This window comes from Macrobrachium rosenbergii, chromosome 13 (assembly GCF_040412425.1).
Source record: "Macrobrachium rosenbergii isolate ZJJX-2024 chromosome 13, ASM4041242v1, whole genome shotgun sequence".
Lineage (NCBI taxonomy): Eukaryota > Metazoa > Arthropoda > Malacostraca > Decapoda > Palaemonidae > Macrobrachium > Macrobrachium rosenbergii.
In genome coordinates, this window is record NC_089753.1 from 25167232 (window position 1) to 25189879 (window position 22648).

At 41.1% G+C, this 22648-nt stretch overlaps 1 protein-coding gene across 1 annotated transcript in view; it reads right to left on the bottom strand.

Moving 5' to 3' along the window:
- Positions 1–214: 214 nt before the first annotated feature.
- Positions 215–22648, bottom strand: part of LOC136845052 (uncharacterized) — a 30827-nt gene continuing 8393 nt past the window's right edge. Inside the window, 8 exon segments of the mRNA XM_067114800.1 lie at positions 215–479; positions 3594–3806; positions 12374–12541; positions 14145–14257; positions 14982–15156; positions 16230–16436; positions 19462–19588; positions 21328–21443. Coding sequence (XP_066970901.1) covers positions 359–479; positions 3594–3806; positions 12374–12541; positions 14145–14257; positions 14982–15156; positions 16230–16436; positions 19462–19588; positions 21328–21443 — 1240 coding nt within the window. The 3' untranslated portion in view covers positions 215–358.

The window sequence follows — 22648 nt, forward strand, 5'->3', positions numbered from 1 at the left end:
TGTCAGTGAGTTCCATACCCTTTCAGGTGAAGTTTGACTGACAGTCGGAAGCTTTCTGACTCAAACCAAAACCTGCTTTTGACAGTATGGTCTTGGAGGGGTTCCAATGTGTTGTTAGGCAGTTTATTGACTACGGTGAGATTCAGTGGCTCATATGGTGTCAAAATAGCTTAATCTATGGCTAAACCTCTCAGCAAGGATCATGATAATACTGTTCTGTACAAGAATTTTATTTACCTTACATTAAAGCACTAGACAAAAATATAAACATACTCGTATGAGCCAACAATAAATATATATCATTGTATAAACAAAATTTACTTCTATTATACAGCGAACTAAAAGAAATTACAGTGACTTAATTGTTCAGTCCATGAAGGGTATGAAGAGCATCGGGGGAGGGATCACGTCCTCGGAACCTTCGGAAAACTTCACCTGGATGACATCCACCACCTAAAGACAAGAATGTTTCCCGGAACCTGGAAGGAAGGCACCACTATTAACTTTAAGCGATTTCATTTAAACTACACTAAAGGGAAATTTCTATAGATAGCACTATATTGCACCACATAATCTAGCTTCAAAATGCCTCTATTGCTGCACCTATTGCTTTGTGTTTGCCTGCTGCTCTTACTGTTTGACCATGTTTCTTGCCCTTTCTGTTCTGTCTCTACCAGTGGACTTGCCTGTGAATCTCCTCTTGCTGCCAATGAAGTAGGGGATAATTTGCTGTCAGTACCAGTCATCAGAGTTGGCAATGCCTGTTAAGGTTCCCCTCCTGTTTCTGTGCAAACTGAGGTGTGTTTACAGCCAATGAAGAGTATGTAATCTGAAAGACCAACTTTTATTGTCAGATATTCTGACTTTGGAGATGTCACCATCTAGGAACAGATCCAGTTAAACCATGACCATATTGGTGACCTTTCAGGTTGCTTGAGGCACACCTCATCCAGCCAAGACTGTTTGTCAGGTACATGCAGTGACTGACCACTCATCTTCTGGCAGGGAGGACATTTGTGGATCTGCTTGACATCTGGGCAACCATACCAAGGACACTGACCATAGTAGTAGTAGTAGTACTGAAGATTTCCCTATGAAGCTGGGCTCTTCTACAGACGCTGTTAATGAATATTCTGTGACGCTTGGTAGTGTGCTGAATAGAGATTTACAACAGAAAGCACGGACCTTAGCCAAGAGGTCGTCAGTTGGAGTGGGTTCCATGTCTTCTGGTGATGTGCTGCTTTTGTCAACTTTGCTCAGCACAGCCAGATGGCAGAAGAGGAGGCATTGCCTGAGATTTCCTTGGATCCTGTTACTCAAAACACCCAAAGCTCCTAAGACCTATCCACTCCTGTAATGTCTGTGGTGCTATTCAAGGGATTGCTCTTCAACTTGTCTGGCCTTAATTTGAGGGTATTAGACAAAATGTGCAACACATTTCATCTTTAGCGACTGCAGTGCCCAAAGAAGGGAGCACTGACTGCAGGATTAAGGGCAGGTACTTAAAAGGATAACCCAGCAATTGACTTTTCAACCTGTTTATGGCCCACTTAACATCACTACCTAGGGAAAGTTGAGGATGGAAGGTCAAAGGTCAAGGAATAGCCAAAGAATATAGCTGATTGATGGCTGCCCTACACATAAACACTACCAGGTGACAGATTTAGCACATTCTACATTATCCAGGCTATTTCTCTGGGGCTCATCTTTCATCCTCATCTTGGAAAAGATCACAAGGCAGGCACCAGCTTCTTTTGCCCCCTCTTGTGTCACCTTCATGCCACTAAGCATTTGCTCAAGGAGTTAACCACCATTATCAACTGGTACAAGTAGGTCCTGGACCTCATTGGTTAACTGCTGAAAAAGGGGGCCGAGGCCAGAAGGATTGGTGATGAAATTGAGGCTGGCTTTGATCCTGCACACTTATATGCCATGTGCCTCCTGCCAGTAACATGAAAATGCAGCACACTAACTAACAACCTTTCTTACCTATCCTCCTCAAACATCAGAAACCTGAGAGTCATAAATCTTCTCAACCCATTTCTGTTTCAAGATGACATGGAAAAGGAATTCTTGGAGAAACTAACAACAGTGACTAAGGTGGTTATTTGTATGGTGTCATCCTGTTGGGCATAGGAGGAGAGCCATGTCTAGATAACCCTTGCTTCACTGACTACATCCTCTCCAAAATGCTTAGCAAGAGTTGTATCTCATATCAAAGTCAATAAAATGCCTGTAAAGGCTTTCACATATGCAGGAAGCTTGGAAAATATAATTCCAAGATAGTCCATGACAATAAACAGAAGTTTATCCAAATATCTGGATGTCTGTGTTCAAGGACTTGTGCTGAACAAAAAACATGATGGTGTAGAGTTTCCATTTGGAGGACCATATCTATGAGCATTAATCTGTTTGTGGCTTCTACCATGAATGTATATCCTCCAGGCCTTCCCCAAACATGCTTTATATGAATTTTTGCATTTTTAATATCTATCTCAGAAGCTGAGAACTGGATGATGTAACTTTGTCATCAAAATATGAAAGGGTCAATCACTGTCTCATCTAACTGTACCTAATGGCTGTGCATGGTAATCTTACTTTTAATGTGGGACACTGAACACTTCCAGATGACTGGGCAGCAAAACCCTAAATCTTGTCCTTGTTATGCTTGACATCACTATCAACTGCTTTGCAGCACCGTATTTGACACAAAACTGGGACACTGGTACACCTTTCTTTAATTTCATTAAGCAGCTCAAGCTTTTAACTCATGGTGAGCACTGTGTACTTACACTTTGAAGCCTTGTCACAAATTTCTCTGAATTTAACAGTATGAAGACTAGGACAGGTACTGAGAGCGTAATGAGAACTACAATGGTGACCAATGAACCATGGTTTTAGTGGCAACATAAACAGTTTTTTAGTGAGTGGCAACATAAACAGTTTTTTAGCGAGTGTTTTTTAATTTGAAATAAAAATATTATAGCTTTATATGTTTAGCCTCGTCTAGGCATTTTTGTACTGAAATTTTACACTAAATTACATGTTTGTAGCCCAGCACTTTTTAACTAACTGAGTGCTTTTGCTTTATAGCCCTAATAACAAAGCTGGCCAAGATTATTTTTAGCTTTTTGCTAGGTTCAAATTCACACTCCAGCTTATATTAATATTAACCAATAAAAAGTGAATCTACATATTTAAAAAGTGTAAGGTTCAAATTCACACTCCAGTTTATTAATGTTAACCAATAAAAACTGAGTACATATTTAAAATCTGTACATACCCAATTTTCATTGGTTAACATTAATACATATATATATATATTTACTAAGAATTGTTAACTTGTTTCCCTAAAATTGTAACTGAAACCATGGTACTACAATTATAACAAATTATTCAAGTTTGGCTTCATGTATTCCTTACCTTATCCTAATATCTTTTCTCTTCTGATGCATGGCTTCTATCTTCACCTCTGTTTTGGCTTACATGAAGAAGTTTGGATTTTTTTTTAAGCTTTAGCTTTTACCTGAATCACTCATGACTCAATTAAATTATTCATGTAACACTTTATGACAGCATTAGTTCTCACTAACCTTGCACCAGTCTCTGAGATGTCTTCTGATTCCCGAAAGGCCTCAAATGCATCAGCAGCTACCATACGGGACCACAGGTGAGAATAGTAAGCTGCTGCCCAGACATCCACAATAATGGTTGTATTGGAACACAAATGAGAATCATACTTGTCCAGTACAAATGGTCTGTATGTTTTCCAGAGGTCTCTCATCAAGTCCAACCAGAATTCTTTGCTGCAATGCCAAAACATGTGTTGTATATAATTAATCTGCATAACATACTTGAGGATGATATAAACTACATCAAAGCAATATAACATTTCTTTAAAACCTAAAATCTTGAATGATATTCTCCTTCAAAGAAACATTAGTAATACCTCTTAATTACAAATAAATTTATCAAACAGCTAACACCACAATCTGTCAATATGACAGCAAAAGTGGCAGAAACCACCTTACAATTTATATAAATGATTCAAAATAACTGATACAAGGCCTCAATAATAAAGGGATTTTGACAGAGGAAAAATCTATTTCTGAGGAAGGTCCCGTGTCACCCGGTGAAATTCCATTACAGCACGAATTTCTAGGTATAACAATGCTAGATATACCAGAGAAAAAGAGCTTTCAGGAAAGCTGGGGTTACTACCCCCAGTCGACCGTCTTTTAGGAAGACGTCGGTATAATGAAGGGTGAGTGAAATACCACTACCACGGAAATATACTCGAAAGATCTCTCCTATCAAAACCCCGTAAAAGAGCGGTGAGCCGTTACAGCTCCCACACTCAACACCCGCCAGGACGGCGCGACACCAGCGCCACCTACTTCATTCCATGCTAGCACTAACCCCAGACTAGGCATGTGCAAAATGGGAGAGAGTACTAGGCTGATTCAGGGAGGGTCACGGGTGACACGGGACCTTCCTCAGAAATAGATTTTCCTCTGTCAAAATCCCTTTTCTGAGTTCAGTCCCGTGTCAGCCGGTGAAATAGTGATAGAGAATCATGCCAAGACTGCTACTACTGGAAAACAAGGGGGTAACCTGAAGAAAAGGCAAAATTTTAACGAAAATAATTTTAATTAAAGAATCTCTTCCATGAAGCAAGAATACTTAAAAGTAAGGCAACTTAATTTTAAGGCACATCAAAAAACTTAACACTACAAAACACTGGGGAGGTCTCCTGACTGATGGGGAGAAACCTCAAAAATCTTAAAATTACTTAAAAGTAGTGAAACATGAAATGTGCACAGAACAAGAAAAACAACTTTAAAACTATATATGTAAACTTAGGCTTAAACATGTAAGAGGCAAGACTAATGAAAATAACACATAAATTATCCGGGGTACGTGGAGCCAACAAAAACTGTCCAGTACCCCGTAAACGAAAAACAATTATGGCTAATCAGGTTACAGTTTTCCATCATAAAATACAAACATATCAATATGAAGAGCTAGGCAGTGAGGCATAAACTACCAGGAAAACAAGCAGAGAAGCAAATGAGGTAGGCGGGCGGGGGAAAGGAAAGGATATAATTATTTAATGTGGGAGATGACACTTCCCACTGCTACAGTAGAATATTTCAGGGCTTGAGTGATTTTAAATAGTGGCGTTTAAACACTAGAGGTGACTTCCAACCCGTATATTTTGATAACTCTGAAAGTCCATATTATGAAAATAATTAGTAGAAGTAGCCACTGCTCGAATATCATGAACTTTAGGAACTGAGTCTGGGTTGGCTTGTTTAATGAAATACAGAATCTGTTGTCTTATACCATTAAGGGAAAGAGTACCACCTTTCTCCCTGATAAAAAGAGGACCCGACTTACTCTGTGGAGTTCTTGAGAGATAAGATTTAAGTGTATGGACTGGACATAAAGATTGATCTTGAGGAAGGGGCACCACCTTCCAGGAGACCACCTGTCCTGTGGGTCTTCGTTTTAGCTAAAAACTAGGGTCAGGGGAGGAGGACTTCTCGGATGGGAGAAAGTTAACAAAATTATCACCTCTAGTGAAAGCTGACAGCTCTGAAATTCTAGCACCTGAAGCCAAACTAAGTAAAAATAAGGTTTTCCTTAACAGATCTTGATAAGAGCAATTTAAGTTATCCAACTCTGATGCTAATTTAAGGACGTCATTGAGAAACCAAGTAACCGAATGTGGACGTGATACTGGTCTCAGACGAGCGCATGCTCTGGGGATGGATGAAAATAAGAATCTGTAAGGTCAATTTTAAAGCCGTAAAGAAATACTTTCTTCAATGCCGACTTGACTGTGGTAATAGTGGCCGGAGCCAGGCCTTTCTCAAACAGTGACCTAAAGAAGGAAACTCCTAAATTAGTCGTCATGATTTTGGCTTCAGAAGCTTTTAGGAAGGAGGCTAACTTCTTGACTGCTGAGTCATATTGCCTAATAGTAGAATCTCTTTTATCTGATTCTAAAAACAGAGTGTTGACAGGGTCAATGTTTGCTCCTTTTTGAGCTGGGTGAACTTTATAAAGTCCATAAAGCTAGGGCATCTTGAATCCTTGAGGAAGCTGACACAGTCTTGGTTTGTACTGTCTGGGTCAGAATGGGCTTGGGAATCCGAAGACTCCATAAGCCCAGTTCCTGAAGAAGAGGGAACCAATTGCTCTTGGCCAATAGGGGGCTACCAGAGCTGGTTGACCTTTTGAATGTCCTTAGTTTGTGTAAAACTTTCAGCAGCAAATTTATTGGAGGAACAGATAAATTCTCTCCCAATTGTTCCAATCTACTGTCATTGCGTCTGTGGCGAACGCCTGAGGGTCCAGGTTGGGGGCTACGTAACAGGGGAGCTTGAAGTTGCTCTCTGTTGCGAACAGATCCACTTGGAGTCCCGGGACCCAGCGGCAAATCCACTGAAAAGATTCCGCGTCCAGGGACCACTCCGTCTCCAACGGAGTAGTCCTGGACAGGGAATCCGCCACCACGTTCCGGACACCTGCCAGGTGGGTGGCTGACAGGTGCCAACCGTGCTTGTTCGCCAGGGAGAAGATAGCTACCATTACTTGGTTTTACTCGACCTGATTTGGAGCCGCCCTGTTGATGCAATGAACCACCACTGCGCTGTCTAACACCAACCTGATATGAATCCGATTGGGAGGCGGATTTTCTTCAGCGTCAGAAAGACCGCCATGGCTTCCAGGGTGTTTATATGGAACTGCTAAAACATTGTGGACCACGTTCCTGTACTTTTTGTTTTGGTGAATATCCCCCAGCCGCTTAGAGAAGCGTCTGTGTGGATAACTAGTGCCGGAGGGGAAACTGAAGTGGGATTGTTTGGACAGGCCCTTGACTGTGGTCCAAGGCAGCCTTGTCTTTAAGATCCGAGGGATAGAGGAGACCCTGTCCCTGGAGCTTGGTGTTTGCTCGGCTCCGCCACACCTGTTTATGTCCTTTAACTTGGCTTTCAAGAGCAGGTCTGTTACTGAAGCAAATTGGAGAGACCCAAGGACCCTTTCCTGGGACCGGCGGGATGCTGACTGATTTTGAGAAACCTCTTGGTGAGAGACGCTATCTCTTTCTCTTGGAAGGAGGGAGAGACAACGTGTGGGAGGACAGGTCCACTGAAGACCAGCCATTGAAAACCGAGACTCCGAGTCAGGCGGGACTTCTCCTGTTCAGCTGAAAACCCAATGACTCTAGGAAATTGGTGACTATGGGCGTGGCTTTCTGACACTCCGGCACAGTTGGAGCCCAGATTATCCAGTCGTCCAGGTGCGCTGCTAGGGAGATTCCTTGGGACCGGAGCTGCTGTACTACCGTATCCGCCAGCTTGGTGAATATCCTGGGTGCAATGTTCAGACCGAAGGGCATGACCCTGAAGGAGTAGCTTGTTCCCAAGTCTGAAACCGAGGAACTGAGAGAAGTTCAGCGCAACTGGGACGTGATAATAAGCGTCTGAAAGATCGATAGAGGTGGTGACGGCTCCACGCGGAAGTAGAGTCCGGACCTGAGCTACGTAAGCATGCGAAACTTGTCGCATTTTATGTAGAGATTTAGACGACAGATCCAGGATCACTCTTAGCTGATCGGAGCCTTTTTTGGGAACAGTGAATAGCCTGCCTTGAAATTTTAGGTGCCTTGCTTTCTTTTATTGCTCGTTTGTTGAGCAATCCTTTTACATAATCCTGTAGGATTGATGTGGGTGGCTGGTAAAATCTGTTTGGAGAGGAGGATTCTTGATCCAGCTCCACCCTAGTCCCTTGGACACAATGCTGTGTGCCCAAGGGCTGAAGGTCCATTGGTCCCTGAACCAATACAGGCGACCGCCTACCTGCGTTTTCTCAGTGGGAGGGAGTGGGTTTGTTCCCTCTACCACGTCCTCTCCCCCTTGGGGTGGTGTTAGATTTTCCTCTGTAGGGGGCCTTGCCTCTTCCTCCTTGCCACCCTGTTGAGGCCGTGAAAAATCCCGGCCTTCATATGTAGGGTTGTATGCTGGTGAGGATACATAGGAGGGCGCCCGCTGGTTGAACCAAAACATACTGCTGGGGTTGGGACTTAGAGGTAGATGGCTGGGCCACTGCCGAGACCGGGACGGCTTGACTATCGCCTGATGAGGCCTCTTATGTCTCCTGAACCTTTTTCTCCTCTCGTCTGAGGGCCGGCCGATTCTGGGGTCTTGCGCTTATAAGTGGGAATTCCCCACGAGCGCGAAGACTCTGATTGGCCCGTGTAGCCGGGACATGACGGATGTAACCTCTCCTTCAGGGAAGAGTTAGGTCCCAGATTGAACTTTTAATGAGCTTGTTAGGCTCGTGGCGGATTGTAGCGTCAGCAAAAATAAATTTTCTACATTCCAGCCTAGCCATAACAAACTCATGCAAGTCTAACTGGAAGGTCGCCAGGAAAGACTTAGCCAGGACCTGGAAAAGGGCTCGTCCGAGCGGAGACGGCAGTAGCTCGTAAGACAGCGGAGCTCAAGGACCGGGCTAACTTAGTCCGGGTCTCAAACTCCGCTTTAACAATGATTCCGGCAGCTTAGGGAGTTGCTCGCTAAACTGCGTGGAAGCGCAAAGAGGGTCCAGCTTGCCTACAGTGAAAGTGGACGGGCGTCCACCCAGAACTCGTTACTTCCTGGGAATACCAGGGAAGTAGGGTCTGTTTCCCTCAATTGAGAAAGGGGTTCCCATCGAGGCATGCTCAGGTCGTGGCCAGAGCAATTTTGTCCATACAAAGGAGTGGGAAGATCTTCACCTAGGGTGAACATCGTGAAATTGCCCTTGAAAGGGGTCAATTTGTGTTCACTGCCTGCCACTCCGTCAGAGTGCGCAGGAGAGCCGCCGACTGGGCTTGGTCTCTAGGGATGATGACAGTTTCCCTAGGAACCTTGTCTGACCGAATCCAGGCTTCTTCGGTAAGCCTCACGGCCAGGATAAGGGGCAAGAGATCGGGGAAGAACTCCAACTCCTCCAACCGTCTTGTGCCCAGACCGTCTAAGGTGAGTTTGCCATCATGTTGGATGGCCCGGTGCGAACCGCCAAGGGTTTCCGACATCAAACGGCGGGAGGTCCGCAGTGTCGGGGATAGAGTACTGCGGTTCGGCTTTAGGTTGGCGAGCCAAACCTTCCAGTACACTGTCATAAGTGGCAAACTTTTCTGAGATCTTCTCAAATCTCGAGTCTAGATCCTGCGTGAACTGTTTGTACAGTTCAGTGGCCAGGGCTTCTGCGTCAAAAGAGGCTGGGGAGGAGGGCTTGGTTTGCCCCTCTTACTCGCGCCCTTGCCGGAGGAGCTAGACTTACTCCCGGGGCTACCGGTCCTGGGACCTTAGCCTTCGACGGGGAAGAGCAATGCCTTCTTAGAAGTCGAGGACTTATAGCCCTCGCCTTCATGAAGTCTTCAACTTGGGGATAGCAGACGGAGCTCTATCACCCAAAGAAGAAGACTTCACAAAACCTGAAAAAAGATGACATAGATGAATCAGGGAGTTAAACAAAGAGGGGCCCCCCCAACCTCCTCACTTACCTCTCCACTTACCACCTGGTCCTGCTCCATTCATAGGTTCCAAGTCGAGATTTAGTGCGGCAACATCCTCCGAGACCTCGGCGTACAAAATGTCCACTTGAGGTGGCTGGGTCGCATCAAGGATCTGCTGGATAATAGGGGTGGCAAGTTCTTCCCGAACTGCTGCGCCACCCGTGCGCCCGGGTAAAGCAGGTCCCTCAACCTGGCGTGGAGGACGTAGGGCTTCCCGACGAACATTTCTGCCAACCCAGCCACCCAGGCCCGGAGGGGATTCCAAGGCAGACTTCTTGGAATTTTCATCCGCCTGCAAGGAAACCTGTGGTTAGTCAGGAATGCAAAGACCGACGGAAGATATAACCAACGTAACGTATGAGGAGCATGGACCGGAGGAAAGAAGACTTTCACTTACCGACTCGTCTTGGATGGTTGAGGAGAGAGCTAAGCAAACCTCACAGCCATCGGGTGCCAAACAACCAGGTCGTCTAGCCGGACCGCACAACCAGCGTGGGTCCGGCACACTACGATGCCGTAGGGTTGTTGAAGGGAGGCGGTACACGGCTCCTCACAACGAACAGTCTGTAAAGGTAACAGTACATGAACCTCACACTCTAAGCAAAATAAAGCCGGCAAGGCCGGGAAACTCAACTACAACCGGAATACTCCGGTGTAGAAGAACTACCAATTTAAACTGGGCCAATAAGCTTTAAATGCATCGAGCGGAAGTTTAAGATTCCATACCGGAGGACTCCGGGGAATGAAGGAACGAGAAACCAGGAACCAACCATAAGGGCTGCCAGAAAATTAACGGCGGAGCCCCCAGGTGTGGGACCGGAATCACGTATATGGTAAAACAAAATAATAATAATAATAACAATAAACAAAATTAATAATGATGGTAACCCTCCGGGGTCTGTATGCTAGCATTACATGGAACCATCTCACACCTATCTCCCCGCCGGAGAAGCGAATGGGTAAAGGAACAATGTTCATAATATACGGCGGCGGGCCACACTAAACCCAAACCGCAGAGCTCGATGGGGAGACGAGAGGCGAGACAGGATCCGAACACGCTCGAGCAATGAACCACCCACCCCACCACAGCGAAGCTGGGGACGACATGGGAGGAGCGAATCTCTCAACCAAAGAGAAGTCCTGACTCGGAGAAAACGCCATCTAGCGTCACCCGCATCGAAGTCACAAGGCTGAGGGGGGGTGGGGAGGAGTAGGCTACCAGAAGGGGAGAGGAGACAAGGAGAACATGATACCCGCTCAACTGCAACCTTCCTTCCCAAGGAACTTGGAAGGGAAGCCTACTCAGGGAGCTACACAGCCCAAAGCCCAACATCTCCTAGGCGTAGCCTAATAAATCCAAACCTAGCATAGGTTAGGAGAGGAGAGAGGGGTGCAAAAGGAGAGAGTAACCAACAGGGAGAGAAATTTTGTGCCGAGAGCCAGCAGGGAACGCAGCAGGGGATAAGAAGGCGACTAGCCTGGAGGAACACGTCCAAAGAACTCGATTCCTCCGAAATTGGGGGGGAAGAGGACTAAGGGGCTCACTCTGACCCACAAACGGACCCTGAGGAACAGCAACAAAACTCCCTCAACCTGATCTCCGCACCCAGGGGGCAAGGGATGGAGCCTACACTACGACCATCATACAAAAACAAGAAAATAAAATTACGTTCACAGGAAGTGTAGCCTACCTCGAGAGTAATTCAAAATATTTATTAGGCTCATCAAAGGCAAACTACACAACCAAAAACAAAAAACAAATAAAACTAAAAACATTAACCCAAATTAAGAGCACCATCTTCAAGAATAACATAATAGCCTATGAGACTAAATGAAAAGGAACCCGACCTGGTAGGGGTACAGGATGGGGCAACTCCCCTAACAAACAAAAACTAAAGTGGGGAGAGCCACCGCACGGAACCACCAGGAAGGAATTCAAGGGCAAAATCTAAATATATAGCGACTGGGGAGAAAACTCCACCAGAAAGAACAGAAGAGTCGCCTCATCTCGCCATGGCTGATAGGGGGCGCCGTGGCGCCATACGAAGATCCCAATATTTATGAAAATACGAGACCAAAACAGCCAACAATAGATCAAAAGCCCCACAAGAAGATGGTACTTAACTTAGAGATGGAAAAGGTGCTAACAAAGCCATCGTAGATGAAGAAAAAATAAATCCAAAATAGGGACGAGCACACAAAAAGAAGCGAACGTATCACGTGCTAGAAAATGGAATGAAGTAGGTGGCGCTGGTGTCGCCATCCTGGCGGGTGTTGAGTGTGGGAGCTGTAACGGCTCACCGCTCTTTACGGGGTTTTGATAGAGAGATCTTTCAGTATATTTCCGTGGTAGTGGTATTTCACTCACCCTTCATTATACCGACGTCTTCTAAAAGATTTGGTCGACTGGGGTAGTAACCCCAGCTTTCCTGAAAGCTCTTTTTCTCTGGTATATCTAGCATTGTTATACCTAGAAATTCGTGCTGTAATGGAATTTCACCGGCTGACACGGGACTGAACTCAGAAAAAGCAATTTGCAAACGAATCGCTTCCCAAAGTATCAGCTACAGGTAACAATTATTACTAAAGAACCAAACCATTAAACTTAAATCTCATTAAAATTAGTGATCCAGTTCACAAGATGACCAGAAAAGAGGTGCTGAATATAGGTATGATCTATTTTGCCCTAAGTACACAGCCAATGACCCTAGCTACAATTTTTTAATAATCTATACACCTGTTTGAAAATTAACATGTAACTTACCATTGAAGATAAAAGTTTACCAAATCTTTAAAACTAACCTTGTGTACAGCTGCATGTCTAAATGGGAATAATACAGTTCTTTACAGAGATCAAATCCTGACATATGGTTGAGGCTAGCGATGATGTCTGTGATACTAGATTCATTCAACGGTAACCCAGAATCATAATGGCGACTGATCCGTTCCAGAACAGATGGTTCGTGTAACCTAGAAAATAAAGTTGATATAAACAAAAAAGAAAACGCTACTTTACCACTCAAACAAAATTCAGAAATGCACTTCATGATATATAAGCCATCACTGAGTCAACAATATTAAACACAAAGGAAAGGTGATAGTCATGTTGACACTACCCAAAAAAAAAAAAAAAAAAAAAATGCTCTTAGAACATGGAAATCTCTCACATCTAGAACAACATTTGAAACTAATAATGGCAGTCATGATAATTTGCACTTATCCTAAAGTCCTTTCAGTGGCTAACTTGGGAAAAATTGGTTCTGTCAATCAAGTTTGATAAGAAAGTAGCTTATCTGACTAGCAGCAAGCAAGTGAGGGGTGGGGGACTTGCCTAATCCCTCAACTGATGGTGTAATTTTTCCTTCCAAAGGTGGAACAAATGCAGGGTTGGTTAGAGCGCAGGTGATGATGAAAGACTTCAAGTTTGCATATATATAAAATTGCATATTAACCCGAATTTGCAACATGTTCCTACGAGGCTACAAACCTTCGTCTTTTGTGTGGTCTTACTTCTTGGGCAGGAGTTACTGGTCAGAGAACATGACTGGTTACCTCTTCCCACCCAAGAATGCCAGCTACCTTACTTAATATCTACATGAGCAGGGAAAGGGGGACTGTCACCACCTGTACAGCCTGGCATAAGAGATGCAGAGCTTGAGAGGGCCCTGTGCAAGAGTTGGCTTTCTGTAGCTTGGCTTTAGGAAAACTAAGGAGAATTTGAGTTTCCTGTTCATGAAGGGAATACAAGTTCCTCAAAAAGTAGCAATCAAACAGAGAGATAATAATGGTCTAATGTCTACCAATCCACCTCTCAAACGGAAATAAAAGGAGTTGCATCTACCAAAAGCCAAGAGACAGGATGCTTTTCTGTGTAGCTCATCTGCACCTGGCAAAACTAGCTGTACAGAGCCATAGGGTACTATACAGAGGGAGAGGGAATGAAGCAGAACCAACTGTCGTTAACTGGCACAAATTTATTCCGACTGTGAATCTTAGGAAGGTACTTTTCTGTTCAATGGGGGCTAGGGCTGCTACATCTTGACACCCAGTTGAAGAAAGGGGATGTTGTGGGGAAAATCTAGTACCATCTACAGCATGCCATTCATGGCACAATGTTGGTGACAAACCAACTACAAGGCTAGAATAGGTAGAGCATCAGAGAGGAGTCATCCAGTGACAGGAAGGTTAAGAATGCTACTGCCAGTTGCATTAATAATGTTATATATATGTGTATATATATCTACAAAACTGTCTCCTGCATATCAGTTTCAATGATACGACCTCAGAACCTTTCTACAGGCCTCGATGACAAATGATGAAATTCTCTGTTTAACAACACCCTAAAATGAGACTTTCATGCCTTTCCCTAAAGCAATACAATAAAACAAAAATTACAGTGTTTCTCTCTTCTTTCTAGTAATACTGATTTTAGTGGAGTGAGAGCAACAAAGTTTGACAAAGTTGCATGTATGTTGTGCTCTCAAAAACTGAGAACGTCTTCATAAGGGTAAGCACACAATGACAAAACACAGAAACAGCATACCACAATTTTAAAAACTTGAATGACACATACCAATTTCGCATGAAGTTTGAGCAGACTTCTACAGCATCCCACTCGATATTGGTTAACCCTGATGCTTCATTGTATGGTACTGTTGTTAGGAGGTGTTGTAAAGCATGGCCAAACTGTAAAGAAAAGAAGACTGTTTTTCAAGGTGTCTATACACCTAACTCTTAAAGCCAATTTTTTTTTTTTTTTAAGCATCCAACAAGCTGAGAGGTAACAAAAGAATAATAAAAATAAAAGTGAAGTTTTTCATATTCCAAAGACTATATATCAAACTTTTTGTTTAGTCCCATAATCATTCATCATAATTAAGACATGCGAGACAGAACAGAGTTCAGTACATTAGTATATGCTCTGTACAGTATTCAAAACCTTTCAAAGCATATTTCTTTTCATAACAATATGTTAATTACAGTATATAGTTTTTGTGGAATGTATACGAGAATGAAAGATTTTCAATGCATAAAATTTTTTCTCAATAATTCACACACACAATGTATACAGTAATCTTGTGAGTTGTAAAGAGCTTGGACCACATATTCACAATAAAGTAATTAGTAAAATATTCAACAAAGCAAATCTTTAATCACAGTTCATACATTATATTTACATGAAATTTTCAGAAAAGGGGTCAGAACAGAGGATACCATATACACACCACCCTGTATTGTTGTACAAAAAATCACTAAGACGATAAATGTAACTGCATCATTTTGAGTTTGTGTCTTTGTTGACTCTGAGTCACAAGAGTACATCTTAATCTACCATTAAATTTCTTATGAGAAATATCAAGTTGAACTGAATTGCTATCTAGTTGTAACTACTAACCAAAATTAGACCTACCTTCAAGAAAAGTTGATTAACCTCTGCAAATGTCAGTAAACACGGTTTCTCTTCTGACTCAGGTGGTGAAAAGTTGAACACCAGATTAGCTAAAGGAGTGGTCCCGGCAACATCTGAACGGTTACGGAGCCCTAACATCCAAGAAGAGCCTAAAGAATGAAGCTTTTCTCCAGGTCTGCAAAAATTATCCAAAATTTCAAATTAAATCTTTAATGATAACCTTGATTCAGAACGAGGCAAACATTTACAAGAAACACTCCTAAAAGGATGGGGAGGTGATGCCATTCATCAATAAAAAGGGAAAACTGTGTGCTGCAACTTTGAAACACAAAACACTGTTTTATACAAAGCCTTCAGTGAGATTGGGAAAAGCAACTAATATCTTAACCTTTTGGCTTGGGCACCTAATAGGGTGGCAGAGAAAGGAAACAAACATTTAACAGGTGAGCTATCACTGCTCCACCTTCCATTTTGATAGGCATGAATCCTGTGTTACTTTCAGCTGGGGGTTTTTGATCCTTATACTGTAGTAGCAACAATTACATTCCTAATTTTATTGATCCCTATCAATACAAATTTTTTTCTTTTAGTCACTCATGTCACTAGAATTTAATAATATAAAATGTAGGAGGCAACTAACTGGTATGTGTTGTCCATCACTGTCCCTACTGTCATTGTAATTCTATTTCTTATTTAATCATTACACAGAAGTTGATGAAATATAACAGATGTATGCGGTGGTCCAAAATCCATGTCCACAAGCATGTACTATTTCCTTGAATGCTTTCCATGCAAATTACAACTGATTCAAAATGTAGTGCAGTACATCCCTTACATGCTACAATAAAATTACACATAGCAAATACATACAATCTAATAATTCCTTTCTTGATTTGTGAAAAACTGTAAACCAAATGGCCAAAGCATTGTGTAATTTGATTCACGTATCTGTAGTAAATGATGTAAAACAACTTTGCCGGAAAATTTACCGCAGTTTAATGCATTTATAGCCGATGATTTCTCTCTCTCTCTCTCTCTCTCTCTCATAAAATTATTAACAGCAATTTTTGTACATACTGTACTGTAAGCAGAAACTCTCCATACAATAACAGTACTGTATATTAGTGAAAAATGAAATGTCTATAAAAATTGATGAAGGAAAGATTTACCAAAAAAATCTTGTATAGCACTTTTATAACCATCTTCATAACACTGAATCATCCACAAACATAAGAAACATTTATTTACCTTTTATATGGATCTAAATAAAATGATGAGATGTGTTCCCCTCTGGAATCCAACACCTGAAAGAAACGGACATCTGGATGCCATGTGGATACCAGACTGCTGTCAACCTCTCGGAAAGATACACCAAACAATTCTGAACACAATTCTAGAAGGCCTTCAAAAACATGATCAAAGGGGAAGAACTCACGAATGTGGCTTTCATCATAGCTGCAAGGAAAGAAAATACAAGGAATTTCTTTAAATGTAAAACACTGCCTTTTCTAATATTCATTCTTTGCTAATACATCTACAAACACAGAAATATATAAATTTTTTTTCCCCATAAACATACAAGAGCCTTTTACATAGGGGTACTCCTCAGAACAAGCTGGAACAATCACCAAGACTTGGTACCAAGGAGGTTAATTGGATGTAGCTGGATTGGCCTCCAACTCACTCGCTAGATCCCAGCATTCTTTCTTTTGGTATAAGGGTGGAGGTTGTATTATGATAAAAGGATCTAGTTTGTATACCTAAGAAATATACAAATTAAATAACAAATTTTATACTTGCTCCCACAAAAATACAAACCATCACATTTTATGAGTCACTCCTCCTTAGACGGGAGAAGTCTCTGAATGACTAGCTAGTTGAATCTCCACTCAGACATAGCATGTTCCTAATCACAGTAATAAGCATGAGACCAATGAAATGTAACCTTCTATAAAACTTAGCACAGGGATGTGACTGAGATAGGGCCCCAAGTTACAGTAAGATGTGTGTCAATCAAATACCGATTGAGTTCAGCTGACAGCTATATCACCAATTCCATCCCGGCTGAAAGGGAGAAAGGAGTGTCAGACCTTATGAAATGAAGCACTGCCACACGATGCTCAATTGTGTAGCTTACCTGCTCCAAAGCCCAGTCCAGTACTTCCTTGGCCCAACTGCTTCCTTTCAAAGAAAGGAGTAATGGTGAATGAGAGATGCCAATCATTAACTTGTTTACCCTCCAACCTTATGCCGTCAAGAGTACCTTACACATGATGGCTTTTTGTCTGAGGTGAATATCTACAAATTTTCTGTCTGAGAGAAGCTTGAATATCTAAACAAATCACTAAGCAGGTATCACAGGTCCTATAAGGAGAAAGACTTGTGGATGACATCCTTTAGGTGAAGCCAAGAAGTTCACCCAAAAGGCCACAGACATGCCACTGCATCATACTCCAAGGGGCTCTCACCTGGAATGGACAATTATTCTCCTCACACCAAAATCATACACCTTTTGATTGCCTCAGGTCTACTTAGGTTATAAAGCAAGGCTCAAAGCAGCCATAAAAACATCTTATCCAGATCCACCCCAAAACAAGGTTTAAAAAAAAAAAGTTTTATCTTCTAAAAACTGTTTCACCACATTATATCCTCACCCAAAGTGCTTTTTAGGTGGAAGGTCAAGTCAGTGACTGCCCTAGAGTGTTTAATTACATCTGTAAAATCCAGGAGAGAGCCTTGGGACTATGCAAGCGAAATACAGAGGCTCTGATACCTCAGTGGGTTATTTACAATGGAGATGAACACAATGAGGTAAGAAAAAGCTACTTGTACTTGGATTTGCATAGAATCACAATATAAAATAGTGACCCAACAAGTTTTTGTACCTAGTTAATGAATGAAAATGATGCTGAAGAAAAGCAGCAAAGATGAACCAGCACCACCAGGTACCTGCACTTAAAAAGAATACACATCCTGATGGTTTAATTCTCAACCATGAATCTGAGTATTTACAAACTCTAATATCACAGCACCAATTTCACTGTTTACCTAGTAGCAGTGGTCAGAGAGGGTTAGTATTGTTTTTGTACTGTTACAAGTTTCCAATTTTAATGATGTTCAAGTTGGTCTGTCATACAGTGTAGTGACAACTGTAAGCTGTATGATTACATACCCTGGGTGTTTGGGTATTTATATGCAACAGCAGACTTACTCATAAATGAAACCTGGCCAACCGTACAGTACTGTCCAGCTTGAGAGATCTTCATTATTTTACTATCATGAACAACAAAGGGTAATCATGTAGGTGGGTGTGTGCCTGTGCAAAACTCACTCTCTCTGGCATGCTGCTTTTTGGCTAATTTGAAGCAGTATCCAGTGGGTTTTGAACTCAAGTGTCAACACTTGCAAACATGTATATTCAACAGCAATAAATGCTAATGTCACTGCTGAAAACTAATGCATAATACTGCACTGTTCCGTTAATCATTTTTGTCATTAACTCTGTTGTCTTATCAACTACTATATTTTCTACAATGTAGAGAGAACACTTCAGTGACATTAGTGATGAGCCCTTCGCCTTATATTTTTCTTACCTGTTACCACTGATTATCACTGCAGAGCAAGAGTCAACTCACTTTAATCCAGAGATATAATTTACAAGTGCACTTTAATAAAAAAAAAAATGTCAAATCAACAAGCAAAAATAAATACCCCAAAATAAAATGCTTGGTTGAGATAATTGTTCTGCAGGGGTTTTCTATGATTTTCTCTAAGTTATCAGATGCAGTAGACAATTACTTCACAGTAAAATCCCAATAAAGGGTCCCCTATTACTGGGATTGCTAAACAGCAATGTTTACTATCAGCCAGGCTAGGGTGTAGTAAGTTACTTCCCAAAACTAACCTGAAATGGGTGCTATTTGGCAATCAGTATGAATGAGGGATAAAATAACCTACTTCGTGAGATACATTTCTCAAATTTATGCTTTTTGTAACATCTCTGGTCTCAAGCTTTCTCTGTAATTGTGCATTCATCATGATAATGTAATAAATGAGTTGCTAGTTTATCTCTGTTCAGTACAAAATATAACTTTATATTATGATTATACTGACAAATATTTCCTTGGTCAACAGTTAGTAAATATCTTCTTACACATGCAATGCATTTCCCATGTGCTTTTCCACTTTATCTTTTGTTTAACAAAGTATAGTGCCATATGTGCAAGGTTAAATTTATGCATTTTTTCAAAACTGATAAGTTAATATAGAGTAATTTAAAGCTCTTTCCCTACTTGTCTGAGTTAGCAATTTAAGAGTTTACAAATAGAGTCTGATATCACTAAAATCATAGTCTCAGACAGACCTGAAAACTGAAAATTGCCTCTGCTAAGAAGGGTGTTCCAAACTCCAAGATGTCAGTACTGCTGGATTTTACAGTACTGAAAATCAATCAATACAAAACCAACAACTGAAATCTTACTTGAAAAGCACCCTTTTCTGCTTCCTTCTCCAGTATGGTACATCCCAAGCGTCGAGTTTTATGTCAAAACCTCTGCTCCCTGCAAATTCTTGTAGTGAAGCAATTTCTTCTTCCTGAGCTGTTCTTGCTGAAAAGTAAAAAATAATTACATGAATATCGCTAATTTTCAGTTCTTTTCTCTTTCTGAAATTCCACACCTCAAATTTACCTTCCCCTGCACAACAAAGGCCTTAAATGTGTTAATTACAGATGATACTTTTGAAATAAGGCTTCTCACCACTCATGTTAGTGTTCCTTACAAGAAATCTTTTTCTAGTTTCAAATACCAATACAGTGATCTCTCTCTCACATTCAGTAATAAGTCCTCCACCTAGCAAAATAACCTTAGGCTAAGCTTGCAATTCACTCAGCCTACTCTATGCATACTGACACTTACCATACAGAGCAATAAAAATGAAGAAAAAATTATTCAATAAATCTCATCTGAGTGTGATGAGGCCATCACACACCTATTAGTCCTCCCATCAATTGTAATTTTTGTACCAATACATATTTTTTCTGTTTTAAAAAAGTAATCAGTTATCCATTACATTTGCCTAAAAGCAAAGCAAGCAAATTCTACAACATGGATACTGTAGTAATGTGAGCTGTCTTTCCAAGTTGAATACTTAATTTAAACAGCATTTCTCAATTATGAGAAGTACAATTATTATTTCGTAGTTCAACTAGACCACTTTTGTTTAAATATTTAACTCTAATAGGACTGGCACAAGGGTTTGTCTTTAATAATAAAATTAAATTTTACCTAATAACTTACTGTTCTTTAAAAATGTGAAAATTGGATAAACTGAAAATGAAGATTCAGACAAAATTTACATATCTGACTGATATCTAAAACAGGACTTTTGCTGCTGGTTGAGGAAGGAAAGTAAAAACTAAACAAAATACAGGCATAAAATTCCAACCCACAACATTCCTGCTATGTAACAAGACAATTTGCATCTCCCAATCAAGATTTTCAACTTCATTAATTTTGCCCTGCTCCAATTTTCACCCATCACTCATGAACAAACCCTTTGGGCAAGCCATGCATTTCTAGAAATGTGACCCTGTGGTTTCATCAAAAGAAACATTAACAACAGTAATAATAAAACAAGAAAAATAATGAGATGGAAGAGTGACTTTCTAACTTTTCCACATCTTGAGGTGAGCCCATTATCACCCAGAAACAATTAATGGTACCTAACATGTAGTGTATATCAATTCTGATTGGTCTCCATTCCATAACTTCACAATATAGATGTTCCTACCAACAATATACCTTGAACAGCATAATGCAGACATCACTTAAGTTCTCTGCATCAATCCATCTCATTTACCAGCAAATTCTTCAATGTGTTTTGGTCCAATTGTCACTTTTTCAACTGGGAGTAAAACCTTCAGGCAAACCTCCTGAGTCCATAAATGTGACTCAGTTGCCCGGTTCAACTACTTTACAATAACCATAAAATAAAATCCATTGTGTCCATACATTTTTTTCTTTGCATAACAGCAATTTCTGAGTGTAACAACATTGGGTAAAGTCAGCTTGCATATCCAAGTTTTGGAACTCTGACGAAAGTCTTAAGAGAAGGAAAGACTGCCACAACTTCAGTCTTCCTGCAAGCTAACTTCTACAGCATGATATTCTTGAAGACCCACGACAAAGGTTCAAATGGACCTAACAAAACATTAGCCTTAATGGTAATATTCTGAACATCAAACATATCTGAAGGGGTACTAAAAACTTCATTGGTCAATATTTGAGGTTCCACATAGAACAAGTTTATACTTTTTCAGACATAATTACTTTTATAAGTACATTACCTTTTGCTAACAAGCTGGTAATCATGGAAAAAACATTATCTACACTACTGGCCATCTTTGTTTCCATAGACATCTGTGCAAAGTTTTCGTACCCAAGAACCCGAGCTTGATCCGCCCTGAAGAAGAGAAAGAACATTTGATAACTAACAAAAAATATAAAAAAAGCACTCAATTCTAAGTTTACCAAATAAAGGCAATTATGATTATAAAAGAAACTTATAACTTGAAATCTACTAGCATTGTACAACATGAACAATCAAACAGAAAAACTCAAATCTAAATATTCAGCAGATCGACCACACACACAAATTACTCAAGTAGTTCCTATCAGTGGTTTTGAATGTCCCTAGACCCTGTGAACTCTTGCTCAAAGGATAAAAGTAGTATCAACTACTGGACAAGTACCAACTCCAGTGGAACCTTCGTTTTTCATGGAATCTGAATGAGAAACCTGTTTGATAAGATATATGGAGGGAACTCCATATATGGATGATTTTGTACAGTTCTCTTCTTCTCCTCCTCTCAATACTAGTCAGGGTCATTGTTTTGAGAGTCCCTGCCCTCTAGGTGTGGTCCTCCTCTGGGAATGCTATCTGGCCTGGCAGGAGCCCTGACTCCTACCTGGGAAGGTACCCTCTGGAGTTCCTACTTTTATTTTGCCTCCAGATTTTGGTGCAATGACTGGGCAACAAATCTAGGTTAAGTCATCAGTATCTGGCATTCCAAGTTGGCCACACATTCAACTACTGATCAGACCCAAGCACTCTAGGGTGATGGGTTTGCATGAGAAAAATAATTTTGTACTTATAAAATTTTTTTGGTTTTATCCAATCCCATCACTCAAATTTCCCTTTAGGTTGGACGATCAAGCTGAATATGATAAAAAAATACAGCATTGTCTACATGCAACTGATCTCTTGATGTAACTGCTAATAACCTAGGAAGTTTATATCTTGAAGATACCATGAATGAACATGAAAGATGGAAGATTTAGGAAGGTAAGGCGATGACTCCCCTACACTTCCCCCTGTAGGTAAAACTTGGACAGCCACTAGTAAAGCTATTACAAATAAGTACAGAGTTGTTATTACAACCCATTCATCTTACGTCAACCTTAGCCTTACACTGTATGGATCGGATCCCAACACACAACTCTGCCAACTCCCCCATTTCAACAGGAAGCTACCACTCCTTATTCAGTTTTGTGTCTCCAACCTCTTCAATTGTTCTGCCCTCTCTCCAGGATTTCCAATAACTCTACAGTTTTGAAACATGCCTTGTCATCTATTCATTTTTAATGCATTCTCATTATACTGTCACA